The following is an 18,683-nucleotide window of genomic DNA, read 5'->3' on the forward strand; positions in this document are numbered from 1 at the left end:
TTTAGTAGAGACGGGGTTTCACCGTGTTAGCCAGGATGGTCTCGATCTCCTGCCTTTGTGATCCACCCGCCTCGGCCTCCCAAAGTGCTGGGATTACAGGCGTGAGCCCCTGCGCCCGGCCCTATATGTCTGTTTTTATGCCAGCACAATATAGTCTTGATTACTGTAGCTTTGTAGTAAGTTTTGAAAGTGGGAAGTGTGAGTCTTCTAACTTGGTTCTATTATTATTATTTTTTTAAAGATAGTTTGGCTATTCTGGCTCCCTGGCATTTCCTTATGAATTTTAGGATCAGCTTGTCAATTTCTGCAAAAAAGCTAGCTGGGATTTAATAAAGATTACATTGAATCAGTTAGGGGAGCGTAGGCATCTTAACAACATTAAGTCTTCTCATTTTTTTGTTTTGGGTATTTATTGAGTGTAAAGTTGAGCTCATGCCAAACGTACTATTCTGATTCCTGACTTACTCTGCTTACTATTCTATGATAGGCATTTCCTTGTGTTATGAAAGATGGAAACCTAATTTCAGTGCTGTATAATATTCCATTGTTGGCTGGGCACAGTGGCTCATGCCTGTAATCCCAGTACTCTGGGAGGCCGAGGCAGGCGGATTGTCTGAGCTTAGAAGTTCAAGACCACCCTGGACAATATGGTGAAACCCTGTCTCTACTAAAATACAAAAAATTAGCCAGGCATGGTGGCACACGCCAGTAATCCCAGCTACTTGGGAGGCTGAGGCAGGATAATCGCTTGAGCCTGGGAGGTGGAGGTTGCAGCAAGCCGCGATGGTGCCACTGTACTCCAGCCTGGGTGACAGAGTGAGACTCCATCTCAAAAAGAAAAGGAAAAAAATATTCCTTGTTTAGCTGTATCATGTAGAATTACAAACTCTTGTTTTGGTGTAATCAGTCTTGGAAGGTGCTTCATTTGGGTCCTTTGTCGTGTAGCCCTCTCCCTGACAGGCACAAAGGGACACTGGGAGGACTGATGGCTCACCGAAGTGCAGTGAAATATTAGTGTCAAAGTTGGTCCACAGGTACCCTGTGCTGCAGGTGGGGAATGGGGCTCACTGAAGAAGCTGACATTCTGGTTCATGGAGAGTTGACTTACCCGTCTTCCTGGCAGCATCACCTTGATGGAATGGAATCAGAAGACAGCATCCAGCAGTCTGCATGGACACTGATAGGGCATGTTTGGTTTAGGCATGTTTTTCTAGAACATTGGATCTGAAACATTTTTAAATTTGCATTGTGAAATTCGTTTTACATTGTAATTCAGTACACACACATTCACCTGAAACAAACATTTTGCTAAATAATACTCTTATTTATTTATTTTTGAGACAGAGCCTTACTCTGTCGCCCAGGCTGGAGTGCAGTGGCGCGATCTCAGCTTACTGTAACCTCTGCCTCCCAGGTTCAAGTGATTCTCATGCCTCAGCCTCCTGAGTAGCTGGGATTACAGGCATGTGCCACCACACCTGGCTAATTTTTTGTATTGTTAGTAGAGACAAGGTTTCACTATGTTCACCAGGCTGGTCTCGAACTCCTGGCCTCAAGTGATCTGCCCACCTTGGCCTCCCAAAGTGTTGGGATTATAGGCGTGAGCCACTGTGCCCAGCGAATACTCACTTTTTGTATCAGCCAGGAGAAGCCAGCCTGCAGTAGTAAGAACCCCCAAATCTTAGTGGCTCAAGAGCTTTCATTCTCCCTTATGCTACACATCTGTCATGTAGTGGGGCAGCCCTGGGATTTAGGTTGATGGAGGCTTTCTCGTGCAGATCATTGCTGGTTTCAGTGGCAAAGGAAAGACAGCATGGCAGGCAAAAGAATGCTCTTCCCAAAGATGTCTACGTCATCATCGTTGGAACCTGTGAATATGATATGTCACATGGCAGAGGGTAATGAAGGTTGCAGATGGAATTAAGGTTGCTAATTAACCGACCTTAAAATAGGAAGATTGTTCTGGATTATCCAGACGGGTTCAACGTAATCCCAGGGGTCTTTATAAATGGAAGAGAGAGGCAGAAGAGAAGGTCAGAGTGAGACTATGTGATAAGAACTCGACGTGCTCTTGCTGGCTTTGAAGATAGAGGCAGGGGCCATGAGCCAAGGAATGTGGGCAGCCCCTAGAAGCTGGGAAGGTCAGGGAAACAGGTTTATCCCTTGAGCCTCCAGAAATGAATGCAGCCCTGAGGGTATCTTGAATTTAGTCCAGTGAGGCCCATTTAGTGTTTCTGAACTACCAAACTATAATATGTTGTGTGTGTGTGTTTGTGTGTGGGGTTTCTTTTTTTTTTTTTTTTGAGACAGGGCTTCATTCTGTCGCCCAGGCTCAAGTGCAGTGGCACAACCTTGACTCACTGCAGCCTCCACCTCCTAGGTTCAAGTGATCCTCCCATCTCAGCCTTTGAGTAGCTGGTACTATAGGCACACGCCACTACGCCTGGCTAATTTTTGTATTTTTGTAGAGACGGAGTTTCACCATGTTGCTCACACTGGTCTTGAACTCCTAAACTCAAGTGATCCTTCCACCTCGGCCTCCCAAAGTGCTGGGATTACAGGCGTGAGCCACCACACCTGACCTGTTTGTGTTGGTTTAGGCCACTAAGTGTGTGGTAATTTGTTACAGCAGCCATAGAAAACGAATACAGAGGGCATGGGGAATGAAGCACCAGCACTTAAATCTGCCTGGCACTGACATCTGGCACTTCTACTCATATTTCATTGGCCAGAGCAAGCCACATGGACATGCCTAACTTCATAGTACCACAGAAATCTGATACTCACATACCCCCAGGCTTAGAGGGAAACTGAATTTTGGTGAATATAATAATGTCTATTATACCTTGCTACCTGCAGTGCATGCTTATATTTTCTATTCCATTCCATTTCATTAAAAAAAAATCTCTTAAGTTGGTTCTTTATTTATTTATTTATTTTTGAGATGGAGTCTTGCTCTGTTGCCTAGGCTGGAGTGCAGTGGTACCATCTCAGCTCACTGCCACCTCTGCCTCCCTGGTTCAAGCAATTCTTCTGCCTCAGCCTCCCGAGTAGGTGGGACTACAGATGCATGACACCATGCCCGGCTAATTTTTGTATTTTTAGTAGAGACGGAGTTTCACTATGTTGACCAGGCTGGTCTTGAACTCCTGACCTCAAGTGATCCTCCCACCTCCGCCTCCCAAAGTGCTGGGATTACAGGCATGAGCCACCATGCCCAGCCATAAGTTGGTTTTATTATCAACTAGTATGTTGTGATCCCCTGTTTGGAAAACATTACAGACCCTCTTCTGCCCAGGCCTCTTGGACCATATGACACACCTAGATGTGTGACACACCTAGGCATAGCTGATTGGCCCAGGTGTGGAACACATGACCAATGCTGACCAATCAAATTCCTCTCCTGGGAATTTGGAAGTGGGCCATTCAACCAGTTAGCGGTGGGAAGCTGAGTGAGAAGCAGAGTGGAAACAGTGTCAGAGTGGGAGTCACATCCAAGCCAAAAGGATGGAGGAGGAGAAAAGCCTTGAGTAAGTAGAGACAACTGGTCCACAGAGGCAATGGGGCAGCCACCCAGAAAGCAGTGCAACCGGGGGAACACACAGCCCCAGGAGGAGAGGTGCAGAGAGAGTGAGACTGCCTGAGATTCACATGGCTTCCCAGGTCCTGCGCCGGCCACCATGCATCCTGCCTGCATCCCGTGAGAGTTTTGCCTTCTTATAACATGCCCTCCCCTTTTCTTGAGCTATCCTGGGTGGTGGGGTCGGGTGCGGTGGGGGCCGGTTCTGTTCCCCGTCTCCACTGAGGCTTAATCAGCTGGAACACTGCTCGTATTTCTCTTATAGGCACCCAGCTCTGTGAATCAGGCCGTGGGGCATAGATGGGGCTGGGGGCGAGACAGACCCTCTGGCATCCTGGAAATTTGGCTTTGACCAGTGTTGGACGTGTGTGCATGCCCTTCGAAGTTGACAGACAGAGCCATCTGTGTGACACTGCATAGATGGAGGTCCCAGGAAACGAAAAATCCTCACAGGGGCCTCTTTTCTGATAGTGTTAGGGTCGGGAAGTCAGAGGAGTTTTATCACAGAGGGCTTGACAGTGTCATGGAGTGGAAAGGACATGGGCTCTGGAGACAGGCAGACCATGCTTCACCTTGGTGAGCCTCAATTTCCTCATCTCTGAAATGGGATTGTAAGGATCAGCAGTATTCTAGGAAAAATACCTAAAGTCATGTCTAGGGCATGGCATGCTCTTGGGGAATGTGGTGGCTGCTGCTGTCATTTGAGGAAGCCATCAGAGTCCTGCTTCCTGAAGGAGGTGGTCCTGGTGCTGACGAGGTTAGCAGCAGATAATTCCCCACGGCTGGCCACACTTCCTGCCGTGGTCACACTCACTCTGCCCCTTGCCCCTCTCCTCTCCTCATTTCCCCTCTTTATTGTTATTCTCAATGTTGTTGAAAACACCTGGCTTAGGAAAACAGCTGGGTTGGATATGAAGCACCCAGCTTCTGGAAGCAGGCAGATAGAATTGGGTCTGAATCGTGACCGAGCCCCTGGCTTGCTGTGTGTTCTTGGGGAAATTACTGCATCTCTGTGAGCCTTGAGCTAATTACCTGTAAAATGAGGATGATAATCCCCATTTCACAGAGCTATTATGAGAAATAATTAGCCACTCAACAAAGTTCTGTCTTCCCTCTTTCCCTTCTTGAATTTGCCCCTTCCGGCCTGACCAGGGTGTCTCGCTCCTTCCGGCAGTCCCTGGAATGGTTTTCCCTGACTCAGTTGTTAGTGGCCTCAGGCACTGTGGCCTCTCCTTTCCCTCAGACCATGGACTCCCAGGGCTTCTGGAAGCAGGTGGAGTCCCTTGTGGCCGGTGCCACTTCTCTGGTCTTCTCTGCAGGTCCAGCCCCACCTTGGGAGCTGCTGCTTCAAACCGTGTGATCTGTATTTTTCCTCACTTGAGCAATTATCACACTCCAGCTAACTGTGGCATCTTCACACTCTGAACACTAATAAATATTTATGAGAAGGAAGCTGGATGCGGTGACTCACGCCTGTAATCCCAGCATTTTGGGAGGCTGGAAGTGGGCGGATCACTTGAGGTCAGGAGTTTGAGACCAGCCTGACCAACATGGTGAAACCCCGTCTCTACTAAAAACACAAAAATTAGCCTGGCCTGGTGGTGCACGCCTGTAATCCTAGCTACAGGGGAGGCTGAGGCACGAGCATCACTTGAACCAGGGGGATGGAGGTTGCAGTGAGCTGAGATCACGCCACTGCACTCCAGCCTGGGCAACAGAGCGAGACTCCATCTCAAAAAAATAAAAATGAATAAATAAATAAATACATATTTATGAGGAGGAGAAAAGCCCAGTCTCCCAGGGGAGGTGGGGCGGGATGTGCCAGGCTTCTTAGCAAGCCATGCTCACACCCATCAGTGGTTCCTGCCAGCCCAGAAGTGAGAGGTGGGGGTGGGCAGGGCCAAGGCTATGAAGGCAGCGCAGAGCCACCACCCACTCGCCGTCTCTTCCGGAAGGAGGCAGGAGTGGCTGTCCCTGTGCCGTGGTGGGCCTCACTGTCCTGCCCACCCTGGTGCCTGCTGGGCCCTGTGCTTCTGGGGGAGGACTGGGTGGCAGGAATCCCTCTCAGTCTCATGTGTGCCTACCCTACCCCTCTGTCCATGGCTGTTTTAGCCTCTCTTTTTTTTTTTTTTTTGAGGCAGAGTCTCGCTCTGTCACCCGGACTGGAGTGCAGTGGCCAGATCTCAGCTCACTGCAAGCTCCGCCTCCCGGGTTTACGCCATTCTCCTGCCTCAGCCGCCCGAGTAGCTGGGACTACAGGCGCCCGCCACCTCGCCCGGCTAGTTTTTGTATTTTAGTAGAGACGGGGTTTCACCGTGTTAGCCAGGATGGTCTCGATCTCCTGACCTCGTGATCCGCCCGTCTCGGCCTCCCAAAGTGCTGGGATTACAGGCTTGAGCCACCGCGCCCGGCCTGTTTTAGCCTCTCTTATTTCATCTTTTATTTTCACCCGTCCAGGGTCTGTGTCCCTATCCTCCTCTCTCTTCCCCAACCCCTTCTCTTATCTCGGGGTCTCTGTCTCTATCTTTCAATTTTCTTCTCTCCCTCCCAACAATTACTTTGAGCGATCCTGGAGCTAGCTGTTGGCGGCTAGGGAAGGGGGTCTCAGGCTCCAAGACCCAGCTTGTGGGAGAGGGCAGGAGGAGATATGGAAGGCAAGTGAGTTCCACTTTTTGGGAGTCATGGACTACATCTCGACCTGATTCCTTGTCCAGCACTCTGCTGGGCGACCATGGCTTATTCTCTGCCTTTCCTGGGCTTCAGTTTCTGTTAAGTAAGGTGATTGATTCCTTCATTCATTCATTCCTTCACCTGTTCAACTATTTATTGAGTGTTTGCTACCTGCCATTCATCATTTTTTGTTTGTTTGTTTTTGTTTTGAGACTGAGTCTTATTCTGTTGCCCAGGCTGGAGTGCAGTGGCACGATCTTGGCTCACTGCAACCTCTGTCTTCTGGGTTCAAGCAATTCTCCTACCTCAGCCTCCCAAGTAGCTGGGATTACAGGTGCCCGCCACCACGTCAGCTAATTTTTGCATTTTTAGTAGAGACGGGGTTTCACCACATTAGTCAGGCACGGTCTTGAACTCCTGACTTCCTCGGCCTCCCAAAATGCTGGGATTACAGGCATGAGCCACTGTGCCTAGACCCATCATTTGTTAAACAATGATTGCAGTGCCATTCTGGGTGCTTGGGATAGATGCATCTATGGATAAGAGAAACAAAGATCCTTGCCCTCGTGGAGTGACATGTTAGCAGAGTAGACACATAATAAACAAGTGAAATATGTATACGTTCGAAAGTGTTAAGTGTTGGCTGGGCGCGGTGGCTCACACGTGTAATCTCAGCACTTTGGGAAGTCGAGGTGGGCAGATCGCTTGAGTCCGGGAGTTCAAGACCAGCCTGAGCAATATGGTGAAACCCCATCTCTACCAAAAAACAAAACAAAACAAGAAAACAAAAAATAAAAATTAGCCCAGGGTGGTGGCGTGTGCCTGTGGTCCCAGTGACTTGAGAGGCTGAGCAGGGAAGATCATTTGAGCCTGGGAGTCAGAGGTTGAAGCAGTGAGCAGAAATCATACCACTGTACTCCAGCCTGGGTGACAGAGTGAAACCTTGTCTCAAAAAAGAAAGTGATGAGTGCTATGGAAAAAGAAGAAGTAGAGCAAGAGAGGGACTTCAGGCCCGGGGACACAGTGGGGTTGAGCATGCAGATGTCTCAGGGAGAGCCTCTGAACTGTCCCTGAGGTAAGAATCGCCCTGGTGTGCTCGAGGACCAGCCAGGGGCAGATGTGGCTGGAGATGGGTGAGGGAGAGTAGTAGGAGGTGACACCAGGAGGTGAGAGTAGATCACACAGACCTTACAACATGCCAGGCTTTTCCTCGCTTAAGCTCAGAAAATTTGCACTTGGAGACTCCCGCAGCCTGCCCTGCAAAGACCTGACCGCAATGGGGCTGTTGCGTAGCCCAGGAGAGCTCTAATGGCTATCGTGGAGGCTTACCAGTGGAGATGGTAAGAGCAGATTACATGGGCACTGTTCGGATCTCAAGCTTGCATGGTGCCTGTCAGTCACTCCAGCCCTGGTCCCTGGTCCTGCCTCAAGGTGGCCCACAGGAACTTGCTCCTGGGCAGGATACGTGAACCCTGGCCTGACCTCTCTTTCTCTCCACAGAGTGTTCAAGAAGGCCAGTCCAAATGGAAAGGTGAGTCTGTAACAGCTGCGCCCAGCGCCTCCCTGACCTCACGCTCTGGTCATTTTCTCTTGGGAAGCAGAGGAAATGGCATGTCCCCTGAAGTGCACACCTCTGTGGGAGGGGGCAGGTGCTGCTCCCCATCTTAGGGATGACACAGCTCTGTCTTTTGGAGCTATCAGTTGAAGGGGGAAGGACCCACTCAGGAAACTTTCTGAGTGGGGAAGCACAGCTCCCCGAGCTCTGGTGTGGAGAGAGACGGCCTGTCATAGAGAGACTTCAGTAAGTGTGTGACAGTGGAGGACAAGCCAATCAGTAAGCGCCAAGGGCCCTGGGAGTGAGTCCCCTGCTGTGAGAGGACCCTGGTGTCACCTCCTTAGCCAGGGCAGCTCCCAGGGCCTGGCTCTCTTGCTTTCTCCCTGCAGGGCCAGACGCCATCCTGCTTCCCCCTCAGTTCAGCAGGTAGACATTATTGACACCATTCCACACCAGGTCTGGGCTGAGCCGGCGGGGACAGGAGCAGGGTGTACTGAGATGAATGAGGCACAGCCTGTGCCTCTCACAGCCAGAAGGCAGAGGCAGATACCGAAATCCATCATTTCAGCATGAAGTGGCAGGTGGGAGATATGGGGCCATCGGGGCTACAGGACCCAGCCTGGTGGGCAGTGGCAGCTTCTAGGAGGGATGCATTTCCAGCAAGGCAAGGTGAAAACAGCGTTGTAGACAGGACACAAAAGCATAGGGACTGTGGGAATCTTAAGCAGCTGGGTTCAGAGTGCCAAGAGGGAGGCTGAGGCTGAGAGGCTGCAGGGCTGCTCATGGGAACCCTGTGGCTTGGCTTACGAGCTGGCCTGGGTTGGCAAATAGCACCACATGTGCTTCCACATCTCTCTTCTGTGCCCACAGCAGATAACATCAGTCACCATCGCCCTTTCCTGCTGCACCAGGGTTTCATCTTAGATTCCTTCTTAGCCCAGAGTCCCAGACAGCTCTCTGCCCCCTCTCCCCGCCAGTAGATCTGAGTTGGCACTTGGAATGAAACCCATTTGTTATCCTTATTTTTGGACACTGAGGAACCATTAATGGGTTTCAGGCGGCAGTAGCATGGTTAGATTTGAATTTTAGGGCCGGGCGTGGTGGCTCACACCTATAATCCCAGCACTTTGAGAGGCCAAGGTGGGTGGATCACATGAGGTCAGGAGTTTGAAACCCTGTCTCTACTAAAAATACAAAAATTAGCCAGGCGTGGTGGTGCATGCCTGTAGTTCCACCTATTTGGGAGACTGAGGTGTGAGGATCACTTGAACCCAGGAGGCAGAGGTTGCAGTGAGCTGAGATTGCACCACTGCACTCCAGCCTGGGCGACAGAGCGAGACTCCATCTCAAAAAAAAAAAAAAAAAAAAAATGTGCATTTTAGGATGTCTAGTCTAGCTAAAGAGGAGAGCAGGCTCTCAGCAAGTGAACAGCAAGGGGCTGGTGTGGTAGTCTAGGCAGGAGTGGCTGTGGGGATGGAAAGGGATGGACGTGAGAAATAATGATGGCGGTTGAGTCACGAGGATTGAAGGGTTGTTGAGCAACAGACACATCAGGGTGACACTCTGGATCTGGTTTAGCCGCTGGAATTCTGTCTCGGAGTTTTTCCCTCCTGGCCGGCTACTGAGTGGGGCATGAGTCCCCGACCCCTCAGTGCTTCAGAAGGCAAGTCGTCACACACAGAACTGCTAACTGTGTGAGGCGGTGCATTTGTTCATTAGCTGGAGGTCACCTTTCCACAATGTATATCTATTTTAAAACATTGTGTTGTGCATGATAAATAACATATACTTTCAAGTCAATTTAAAAAATTAATTAGGCTGGGCGCGGTGGCTCAAGCCTGTAAATCCCAGCACCTTAGGAGGCCGAGGCAGGCTGATCACCTGAGGTCAGGAGTTTGAGACCAGCCTGACGAACATAGTGAAACCCCGTCTCTACTAAAAATGCAAAAATTAGCTGCACGTGGTGGTGCACGCCTATAATCCCAGCTACTCAGGAGGCTGAGGCAGGAGAATCACCTGAACCCGGGAGGTGGAGGTTGCAGTGATCTGAGATCGCGCCATTGCACTCTAGGCCGGGCAACAAGAGCAAAATTCCATCTCGATAAAAAAAAAATTAATTAAGAGAAAGAAAACGAGTCCTCGTATCAGTGGATCCCTGCCTGGCTACATGGGAGGAGGAGCAACTGAAGAACACAGTACGGCCCTCGTTCAGAACCTCTGAGGGCTCAGTGCTCCTGCCTGCCTGGGGGCCCTCACCCTGTGAGATGCCCGCACTCCCACTCACCCGGCTTCTCTGCCACTGCTGCTCCACCAGCAGTGGTGCTTGGCATGAAGATCTCTCCGAGCCTCAGTGTCCTCATCTATAAAACAGGAACAATAATGACTTCTTCACAGGGTTTTGGGAAGAAGAGATGCTTTTAAGATTTTACAAGGGTTTGCAAATCTGGGTGTTAGGGATGGGGTGAAGGCCCAAGTCCAGTTAGGATTTTGATAAGGGTTAGGGATGGGTCTGGAGTTTCAGAGGCTGCTCTCAGGGTTTCCTCCAGGGCAGGGTCCTGTGTCCTCCGGGCCTGCAGCTGCTAACGCCCCCTATGCCTCTCCTCTCCAGCTCACCGTCTACCTGGGAAAGCGGGATTTTGTGGACCACATCGACCTCGTGGACCCCGTGGGTGAGTCCCTGGAGGGTGAGAGGAGGGCTGGGGGAAGATGGGGCTGGCCAAACCTCCCAGAAATAGCTCTCAGCTCTCCAGAGGGGCTTGGTGCCAAGAACGGGGGTGGATGGCTTCCTGCTTCAGACAGCAAGCATTTACTGAGCAGCTACTTTCCCACTCAAGTGAGGACTGCAAGAAGAGACTGTGGGAAGGACTGAGGTGAGAATCAGGGAAGGCGTCCTGATGATGGTGAGAAGGGTGAGGGTGATGACGACAGATACCACCACTTACTATAAGGCGTGTCATGTAGCAGACAGTGGGGGTGGCTATGATGACTATCCCTGCTTTACAGACAAGGAGAATGAGGCACAGAGTGGCTCAGTGACTTACTCCAGGTCACAGAGCGAGTAGATAGAGGAGTCCGGTTCAAACCTGGCAGAGTCTGCAAAACTCTTTGTTCTGCTTCCGTGTGATGGCAAAGGATAGGAGAGAGAGGGAGAGTCCTTCTTAGAACTTGTGAAATGGAAGCTGTCCTCATGTACATGGCGGTCCTGCTAGAAGCTGAGCTGTGGCTGAAGGCATCTTCCGGGTTCTTATTCAAATTCAGGGTTTTGCAATCTCTGCATGCTTGACATTTTGGACTGGATAATTCTTTGTTGGTGTGGCCTGTCCTGTGTGTTATAGGCTGGATAGCCACATCCCTGGCCTCTACTCATTCGATGCCCAGAGTACCTCATGCTCCAGTTAGGACAACTAAAAATGTCTTTAGGCCGAGTACAGTGGCTCATGCCTGTAATCCCAGCATTTTGGGAGGCTGAGGCAGGAGGATCACTTGAGGTCAGGAGTTCGAGACCATCCTGGCTAATATGTTGAAACCCTGTCTTTACTAAAAATACAAAAATTAGCTGGGCGTGATGGTGGGCACCTGTAATTCTCCCACCCCAGCTACTCGGGAAGCTGGGGTGGGAGAATCGCTTGAACCCGGGAGATGAAGGTTGTAGTGAGCTGAGATCGCGCCACTGCACTCCAGCCTGGGCGACAGAGTGAGACTCCATCTCAAAAAAAAAAAGAAAAAAAAGGTCTTTATTCGTTGCCAAAGGGTCTCATTTGGGGGCAGAATCACCCTGATTAAGAATGACTGCTCTCATTGGAAGAGCCTTGGTCTCATGGTCTCTTCTCATGCCTCTTTGTGAGAGGGAAGCCTAGAATTACTCCTGTTTTATAAATGGGCACAGTGAGGTCCAAAGAGGTTCAATGATTTTTGAAAGATGAGCAAGCCAGCTGGGCATGGTGGCTCACGCCTGTAATCCCAGCACTTTGGGAGGCAGATCACCCGAGGTCAGGAGTTTGAGACCAGCCTGGCCCACTGGGTGAAATCCTATCTCTACTAAAAAATACAAAAAAAAAAAAAAAAAAAAAGCAGAGCATGGTGACGCACAACTGTAGTCCCTGCTACTGGGGTGGCTGAGGCGTGAGAATCCTTTGAACCCGGGAGGCAGAGTTGCAGTGAGCCGAGATCATGCCACTATACTCCAGCCTGGGTGACAGAGCAAGACTCTGTCTTAAAAAAAAAGATGAGCAAATCAAAGTGAGGCCTAGTGTGGCCTCTCCCATCAGTGTCCCTGCGGGCTGTCCTGGGGCCAGGGCAGGAGTGATTTGTGTGGTCCCTGAACCAAGGGAGCGAGCCCGGCTGCAGATTTCAGCTCACCAGGAGGAAGACCTGAGGACAATGGGCTCCAGGGGCCGGAGGACAGTCAGCAGAGCCCTTCATGGCCTGGAGCAAACACCCCCACTTCTCCCCTCCAGCCCTGCCTAGGATGCTGTTTGGTGTCTTCTGAAGCTCAGTGTCTCTCTGCCATTGGCATCTTCTCCCTGAGCTGGCCCCTCAGAGGCTGGGAGCAGGCATCCCGGTGCTCACCTGTGGCTGCTTCATGTCGTCACTTCTGGTGGCCCTCTGAGGCCAGGGTTATCCGTACCCATTGGTCTACTAAGGACAGCAGCAGAGGCAGCCCAGAGACTGGGAGAGGACAGGGGCAGGAATCTAGCCCCCAACACACGCAGGCACCCTGAGAGCTGTTCAGCAGGTGTTCACAGAGCACCCACTCTGTACCAGGCCCCTTGTGAGCCCTGGGATCCCCGAGCACTCTGGGGCACGGTGCAGAGCTGCTCAGGGACTTACTGTGAGAGATTTTTCTCCCATAGTGACCTTGCCATTTGGCTTGATCTGATCACACCCTCCCTATGCTTACCGGTTCCCCACCAAACCTGCACGCAAGTCCAAGCCCACTGGCCTCACCAACGGGACATTGATGATCCATCCTGGCCCTCCTCTTCCACTGGCAATGGAATGACAATGGGTTAGAGGGTAGGGGGAGAGAGAGGAAAGAAAGGTTTGGCCAGAGATAGACAGGGGATGTCAGCCAAGGGGGTGACCCTGAACCAGTGTTTCTGGCCTCCTGAGGTGCTGAGCAGAGATGTCCTTTGTGTTCAGCTGGACTCTGCTCCCGAGGGCCAGGGCACTGAGGCACCTTGCACAACCTGCAGAGTGCTCTCAAGTGCTCGGCACTGTCTAAGTGCTGTACGCATGTGCACACTCATGTGTATACCTATTCAGTCCTCACGGGAGACCCATGAGGGAGGCACTGCAGATCACCACCCCTGATTCACATGTGGCAAGCCCAAGAAGCTCTGAAAACCTAGCATTGCTTCCAAGTTTAATGCAGAATTCATTTATTGGCAAACCTGACCCCAATTGATGTGAGGCTATATTTAGCCTCTTGGTGAGAATATTTGTGTTTTCCTAATGGAGGTGTTAATGGCTTTAATAATAGGGTGCAGATCTTGCAGAGGTCATTACAGAATATATGGAACATGTACCATTTTGCCTATTTTATTTTATTTTGAGACAGAGTCTCGCTGTGTTGCCCAGGCTGGAGTGCAGTGGCATGATCTCAGCTCACTGCAGCCTCCGCCTCCCAGGTTCAAGTGATTCTCTTGCTTCAGTCTCCCAAGTAGCGGGGACTACAGGTGCCCACCACCATGCCCAACTAATTTTTGTATTTATAGTAGAGATGAGGTTTCACCATATTGGCCAGGTTGGTCTTGAACTCTTGGCCTCAAGTGATCCACCCGCCTCAGCCTCCCAAAGTGTTGGGATTATGGGCATAAGCCACCATGCCCGGCCCATTTTGCCTGTCTATGCTTCACAATTTCTAAATTCCAAAGTATACCCGGTTCTAGGAGTTTCGGACCTATGTTACTATTCTTACTAACAGATGAAGAAACAGAAATGTCAACTAACCTGCTTAAAGTCACCAGCTGTGTCTGTTAGGCTGGCCTGGGATGGGGGAAAGGTAGAGCATGGTGGAGGTGGGCAGTGCCACCCTCTAGGTGCCGGCCTTTCCATTTTTCTCAGGATAATTTTAGATGGACATATGGTTGAATCTGGGCTTGGGCTGGTGTTTGGGGGCGCAGAGGTTTGGGAGGCCAGGTTGGGACAGGCTGCTCTCTCTGTCCTTTCCCCAGATGGTGTGGTCCTGGTGGATCCTGAGTATCTCAAAGAGAGGAGAGGTAGGCTGTGGCCCCCATCCCCAGCCTGTCAAGGGCCTCCTCTTCCCCCTGGACCTCTAGCATAGGATCTACCTGTCCATCCCCACTGGTTCCCCTGAAAACCTCAACAAATACCCCCACAGATGCCCTTGCCTCCTCCAGCCTGGGATGGCCCTGCCCCAAGCCTACTTTGGGAGAAGGTTTCCCCATGCCCTGAGCACTTTCACATCAATATGTCATGACTGTGGCGAGGCTGGGGATGCCAGCAGGACAGGAGTAGGGTCTTCTTTAACAGAACAGAACATTGATACCAGGGCAGTATCAATGTGCACCAGTGTGCAGGAAGACAAGAGTGGGCGACTGAGCTGTGACAAGACCCTTGCCTTCCAGATACCACCCAGCACTTGCCCTGCCCCTACAACTCCCTGCTCCTTCCCCAGGCCCCCTACCCCCACCCAGGCCTGCCAGACTACTCCAGCCCCCGCCATGCCTGTCAGACCATTTCCATACCCCTCCACACATGCCCTGGGGAGAGGTGGGAGGGGGAGAAGGACAGGGCTTGCTCAGCAGGCAGCCCCCTCCTCCTCCCAGGGGCCAGGCCATGGCATCCTTCCAGGTACTCAATATCAGCCCCTCCTGGTGGAGACAGTACAGCCATCCCCAAAGAGTTTGGGACAGGCCTGGGACTTCCAGCGGGGCCTGTCCCAGGGCTGCTGCTGGTACTCTGGGGGGCTCACCTGCTGCTCTCCCAGGCCCCTCCTCAGTGCTCCCTGCTCCCCACAGTCTATGTGACACTGACCTGCGCCTTCCGCTATGGCCGGGAGGACCTGGATGTCCTGGGCCTGACCTTTCGCAAGGACCTGTTTGTGGCCAACGTGCAGTCCTTCCCACCGGCCCCCGAGGACAAGAAGCCCCTGACACGGCTGCAGGAGCGCCTCATCAAGAAGTTGGGCGAGCACGCCTACCCTTTCACCTTTGAGGTCAGGAACTGCCACCCCTGGGGTCCCATTGCAGAAATACCACCTCTAGGAAGCCCTCTGGGGTGGGCATAAGGGGTCGGTGTGGGTCAGCTGCTCCCTGCCACCCAGTTTCCCAGTGTATGCTGGGACCTGGGGCACTGACACCTATGTTACCTGGTAAGTGTCTCTTCTCCAGCCCCTGCTGGGGTTTGTCACCTGTACCTTTGGGCTACTTAGACCCTTCTGAGGCCAGGTCATTGGTGGGAGAAAGGGGGCACCAAGGGGCTTCAGAGAAAGCAGGAGCCCTTTGTGGCCTCTGAGTCACTGCAAGGTGTCTCCCGCTCAGATCAGCTCCCCACTTGCCTGGCTTAACCCAGCTCGCAAGAGAGGGATGGCAAGTAGGTGATCTGTCTGCTCCACCACCTTTCAAAAGATGCTGGATTTCAAAATCTCAGGTTTCTTAGGCTCTCTGATTCTGAGATTCAGTGTGGTCCCTCCCTTTCTGGGAGGCTGAGAGAGTGGAGAGGGTTATGGAGTCACCTTTTCCACATAGACATGTTAGCTCCCTATGGCTGCTGAAACAAATTGCCACAAACTTGGCAGCAATTAAAACAACACAGATGTATGAGCTTACAGCTCTGGAGGTCAGAAGTCCCAAAACAGGTCTCAGTGTGCTACAATGGAGGCATGGCAGGGCTGGCTCCTCTGGAGGCCCTCAGGGAACGTCCACCTTTTCCAGCTTCGCTTTCCTTGGCTCCTGGTGCCTTCCTCCATCGTCAAAGCCAGCAGTGGCTGTTGAGTCTTTTGCACATCCCATCACTCTGGCTCGGACATTTCTGCTTCCACTTCTAAGGACTCTCATAATGATATCAGGCCCACCAAAATCATCCAGGATACTGTCCCCATCTCAAGGCCTTAATTGGATCTGCAAAGTCACTTTTGTCGTTAAGGTCCCAAGTTTGGGGGATCAGGGTGTGGACATCTTTGGGGAACCATTATTCTGCCAACTACAGTAGACATCATAGAAAGATCTATTTAAACCATTGCTGCGAGAACTGGGCTAGGCCAGACTCTTTAGATAAACAAAACTCAGACACTTGCAGGGCATGGCTTGGCATGGTCTGATGGGGTAGACATGGCCTGTCCCCTGCGGCCCTTGGTCTGATGGGTGTCTGGGCGTGTCTGGGCTGCAAGACATGAGACAGGACAGTGGTGGATGTGATAGATGGCTCGTTCTGTCTTCTTGACAGATCCCTCCAAACCTTCCATGCTCTGTGACACTGCAGCCGGGGCCCGAAGACACAGGGAAGGTAGGTTACCCCAAGGGGACCATCTCTCTGGCTCCAGGACTCTCAGGTCCCCAGGTCCCTGGCTTTCTCCCTGGGAGGTGCTGGACACACAGAACCACTCTCCCTGTTGAACAGTGTTAGGCTAAGCTGGTCCCACCTTGGACAACCAGTCTCTCTTTAGACAGGGCAGCAGGTATGGGGTCAGCCTTACTCTCCCATTCAGTGATGGGTCCAGAGGCCCTTCTGAGTGGCGTTGGTTGCCACAGGACCAAAGTGTTCTGAGGACCTACACCTGGCCTCACGTAACCCCTGGCAACCTTGAATCAAGGTGCGATCATCCCCATATCACAGATGGGGAAACTGAGGCTTGGAGAGACGTGACACCACTAGCTGCAGACCTTTGAGCCCAGCTTCCTCATCTGCAAGATGGAGATGACAGCACATGCCTCCTTGTCTTGTTAGAGGGATACCGGAGAAGCCACCTGGGGCCAGGTCTGCACACAGTAGTAGGTGCCCCCAGTCTGCTCAGGTGCTTGTTGCTATTTCTGGGCAGCTGCCTGGATGAGGATGGCCACCCAGACTGAGGCAGGAGTCCAAAGAGCAGAGCCCTGTTTGGATTATTTGGGATGTCCCATGTCAGATGGAGGAGGCAGCACAGCACTGGGGCTGAGCACAAGGGCGTTCCCCTGCTTCTTCCGGACCGAGGAGGGCTGGGCTGTGGGAGCTTGGTCTTCCTGTCCAGTGTCCTCGTTTGTAAAATGAGAGGTGGGCTGGCTGTGTACTGGGGACCCTGCTTCTCCAAGGCCCTGTGTTCAGTGACCCCTTCCCCACAGGCTTGCGGTGTGGACTATGAAGTCAAAGCCTTCTGCGCGGAGAATTTGGAGGAGAAGATCCACAAGCGGTGAGTAGTAGGATGCCAGGGTGTGGGCCGCCTGCTGGGTGAGGGAGGGAGACAGGATGGGCAAAGTCCAAGAGGAGATAAGTAACAATACCTGGAAGTGTGTGAGGAGGGGCGCACATTCCAGCCTTGGAAGGGCACTCTGGAAGCTGGGAGGTCACGGAGGGCTTTGGGGGAGGTGGCTTTGACTGCCCAGGTTCAGGCTGCAGCATCTTCTCCTTCGCACCATTGTGGAAGCTTCCTCCCTCATCTCTCTGCCTCTCATTTCATCCCCTCCAGACTGCTTGTCTTTTTAATTTGTTTTGGAAAAATCCTAAATTCAGATTGTGTTAAACCGTGAACAGGCTGTTTCCTGACCATCCCCATTTTCCAGTTTTCCTCCTGGGAGGAGTTCAGCAGGGGTTGAGTGTGTGTCAATGGCAGCTTCTAAGTGAGGAGGAAACGGAGATAGTGAACCCATCCAGGGCAGAGTGACAGGGAGCTCGGCCCACATCCGAGAGAGGGGAAGCATTCTCCAGAGAAGCACAGCCCGGGCAGACAGAGAGCCCAGGCTGGCAGCCAGAAACAGCTGGCCCGGATGTCTCAGGCCTGCCCCTCCTGGGTCAGGCTATGCTCTGCCTGCCTTCTGGAAGAGCTGGTGGGCCCTCAACGCTGATGTTCCTGCATCCAGAGGCACTGTTCCCAGAGGAGGTTGGCTGAGGGCACAGCAGCCTTTTTAGGGCATGGGCTGAGTTTGCCACCTGGTGGCTATAGGGTGTATTGCATACATTTGCATCTGCAGCCCTGCCTGTGTGGGGGGAGATGGGACTTTTCTCCCTTGCTTCTCTGTCTCCCTTTTCCTCTTAAGACCTGAGACAAGGGAAAAGAAAGAGTGCTGTGGGATGTGGGAGGAGGCTTAGCAAGCACAAGAAAGAGGAGGTGACATTGAGAGCCACCCCTCTCACCCTACCACCAATGGGACATTTAAAATCCACACCAAGGAGTTACTAATAATAATGATATAGAAGCTATCATTTATCAAGGGCTGATTAGGTGCCAGACACCATTCACAGTGCTGGGCTGTACGAACTAATTTAATCCTCACAGCAGCTCTAAGAATTAGATCCTGGCTAGGCACGGTGGCTCACGCCTGTAATCCCAGAGCTTTGGGAGGCCGAGGCGGGCAGATCACTTGAGGCCAGGAGTTCCAGACCAGCCTGGCCAACATGGTGAAACCCCATCTCTACTGAAAATACAAAAATCAGGCGGGTGTGGTGGCACATGCCTGTAATCCCAGTTACTCGGAAGACTGAGGCAGGAGAATTGCTTGAACCTGGGAGGCAGAGGTTGTAGTGAGCTGAGATCGCACCACTGCACTCCAGCCTGGGCAACAGAGTGAGACTCCACCTCAAAATAAATAAATAAATAAAATTTAAAAAGCAAAAAAAGAGGTAGATCCTTCTATCGTCACCCTTTACAGATGAGGGAATGGAGGCAGAGAGGTTAATGTACCCAAGGTCACATAGTTAGCAAGAGGAGAGCTGGGAGTTTGA

General features: G+C 51.8%; 1 protein-coding gene across 1 annotated transcript in view; it reads left to right on the plus strand.

Moving 5' to 3' along the window:
* Positions 1 to 18,683, plus strand: part of ARRB1 (arrestin, beta 1) — a 93,515-nt gene that overhangs the window by 60,146 nt on the left and 14,686 nt on the right. Inside the window, exons 2-7 of the mRNA XM_011942021.1 lie at positions 7,751 to 7,781; positions 10,414 to 10,474; positions 13,982 to 14,026; positions 14,789 to 14,985; positions 16,215 to 16,274; positions 17,087 to 17,154. Coding sequence (XP_011797411.1) covers positions 7,751 to 7,781; positions 10,414 to 10,474; positions 13,982 to 14,026; positions 14,789 to 14,985; positions 16,215 to 16,274; positions 17,087 to 17,154 — 462 coding nt within the window. The remainder of the gene's footprint in view (positions 1 to 7,750; positions 7,782 to 10,413; positions 10,475 to 13,981; positions 14,027 to 14,788; positions 14,986 to 16,214; positions 16,275 to 17,086; positions 17,155 to 18,683) is intronic.

This window comes from Colobus angolensis, unplaced genomic scaffold (genome assembly GCF_000951035.1).
Source record: "Colobus angolensis palliatus isolate OR3802 unplaced genomic scaffold, Cang.pa_1.0 Scaffold205, whole genome shotgun sequence".
Taxonomy (NCBI): domain Eukaryota; kingdom Metazoa; phylum Chordata; class Mammalia; order Primates; family Cercopithecidae; genus Colobus; species Colobus angolensis.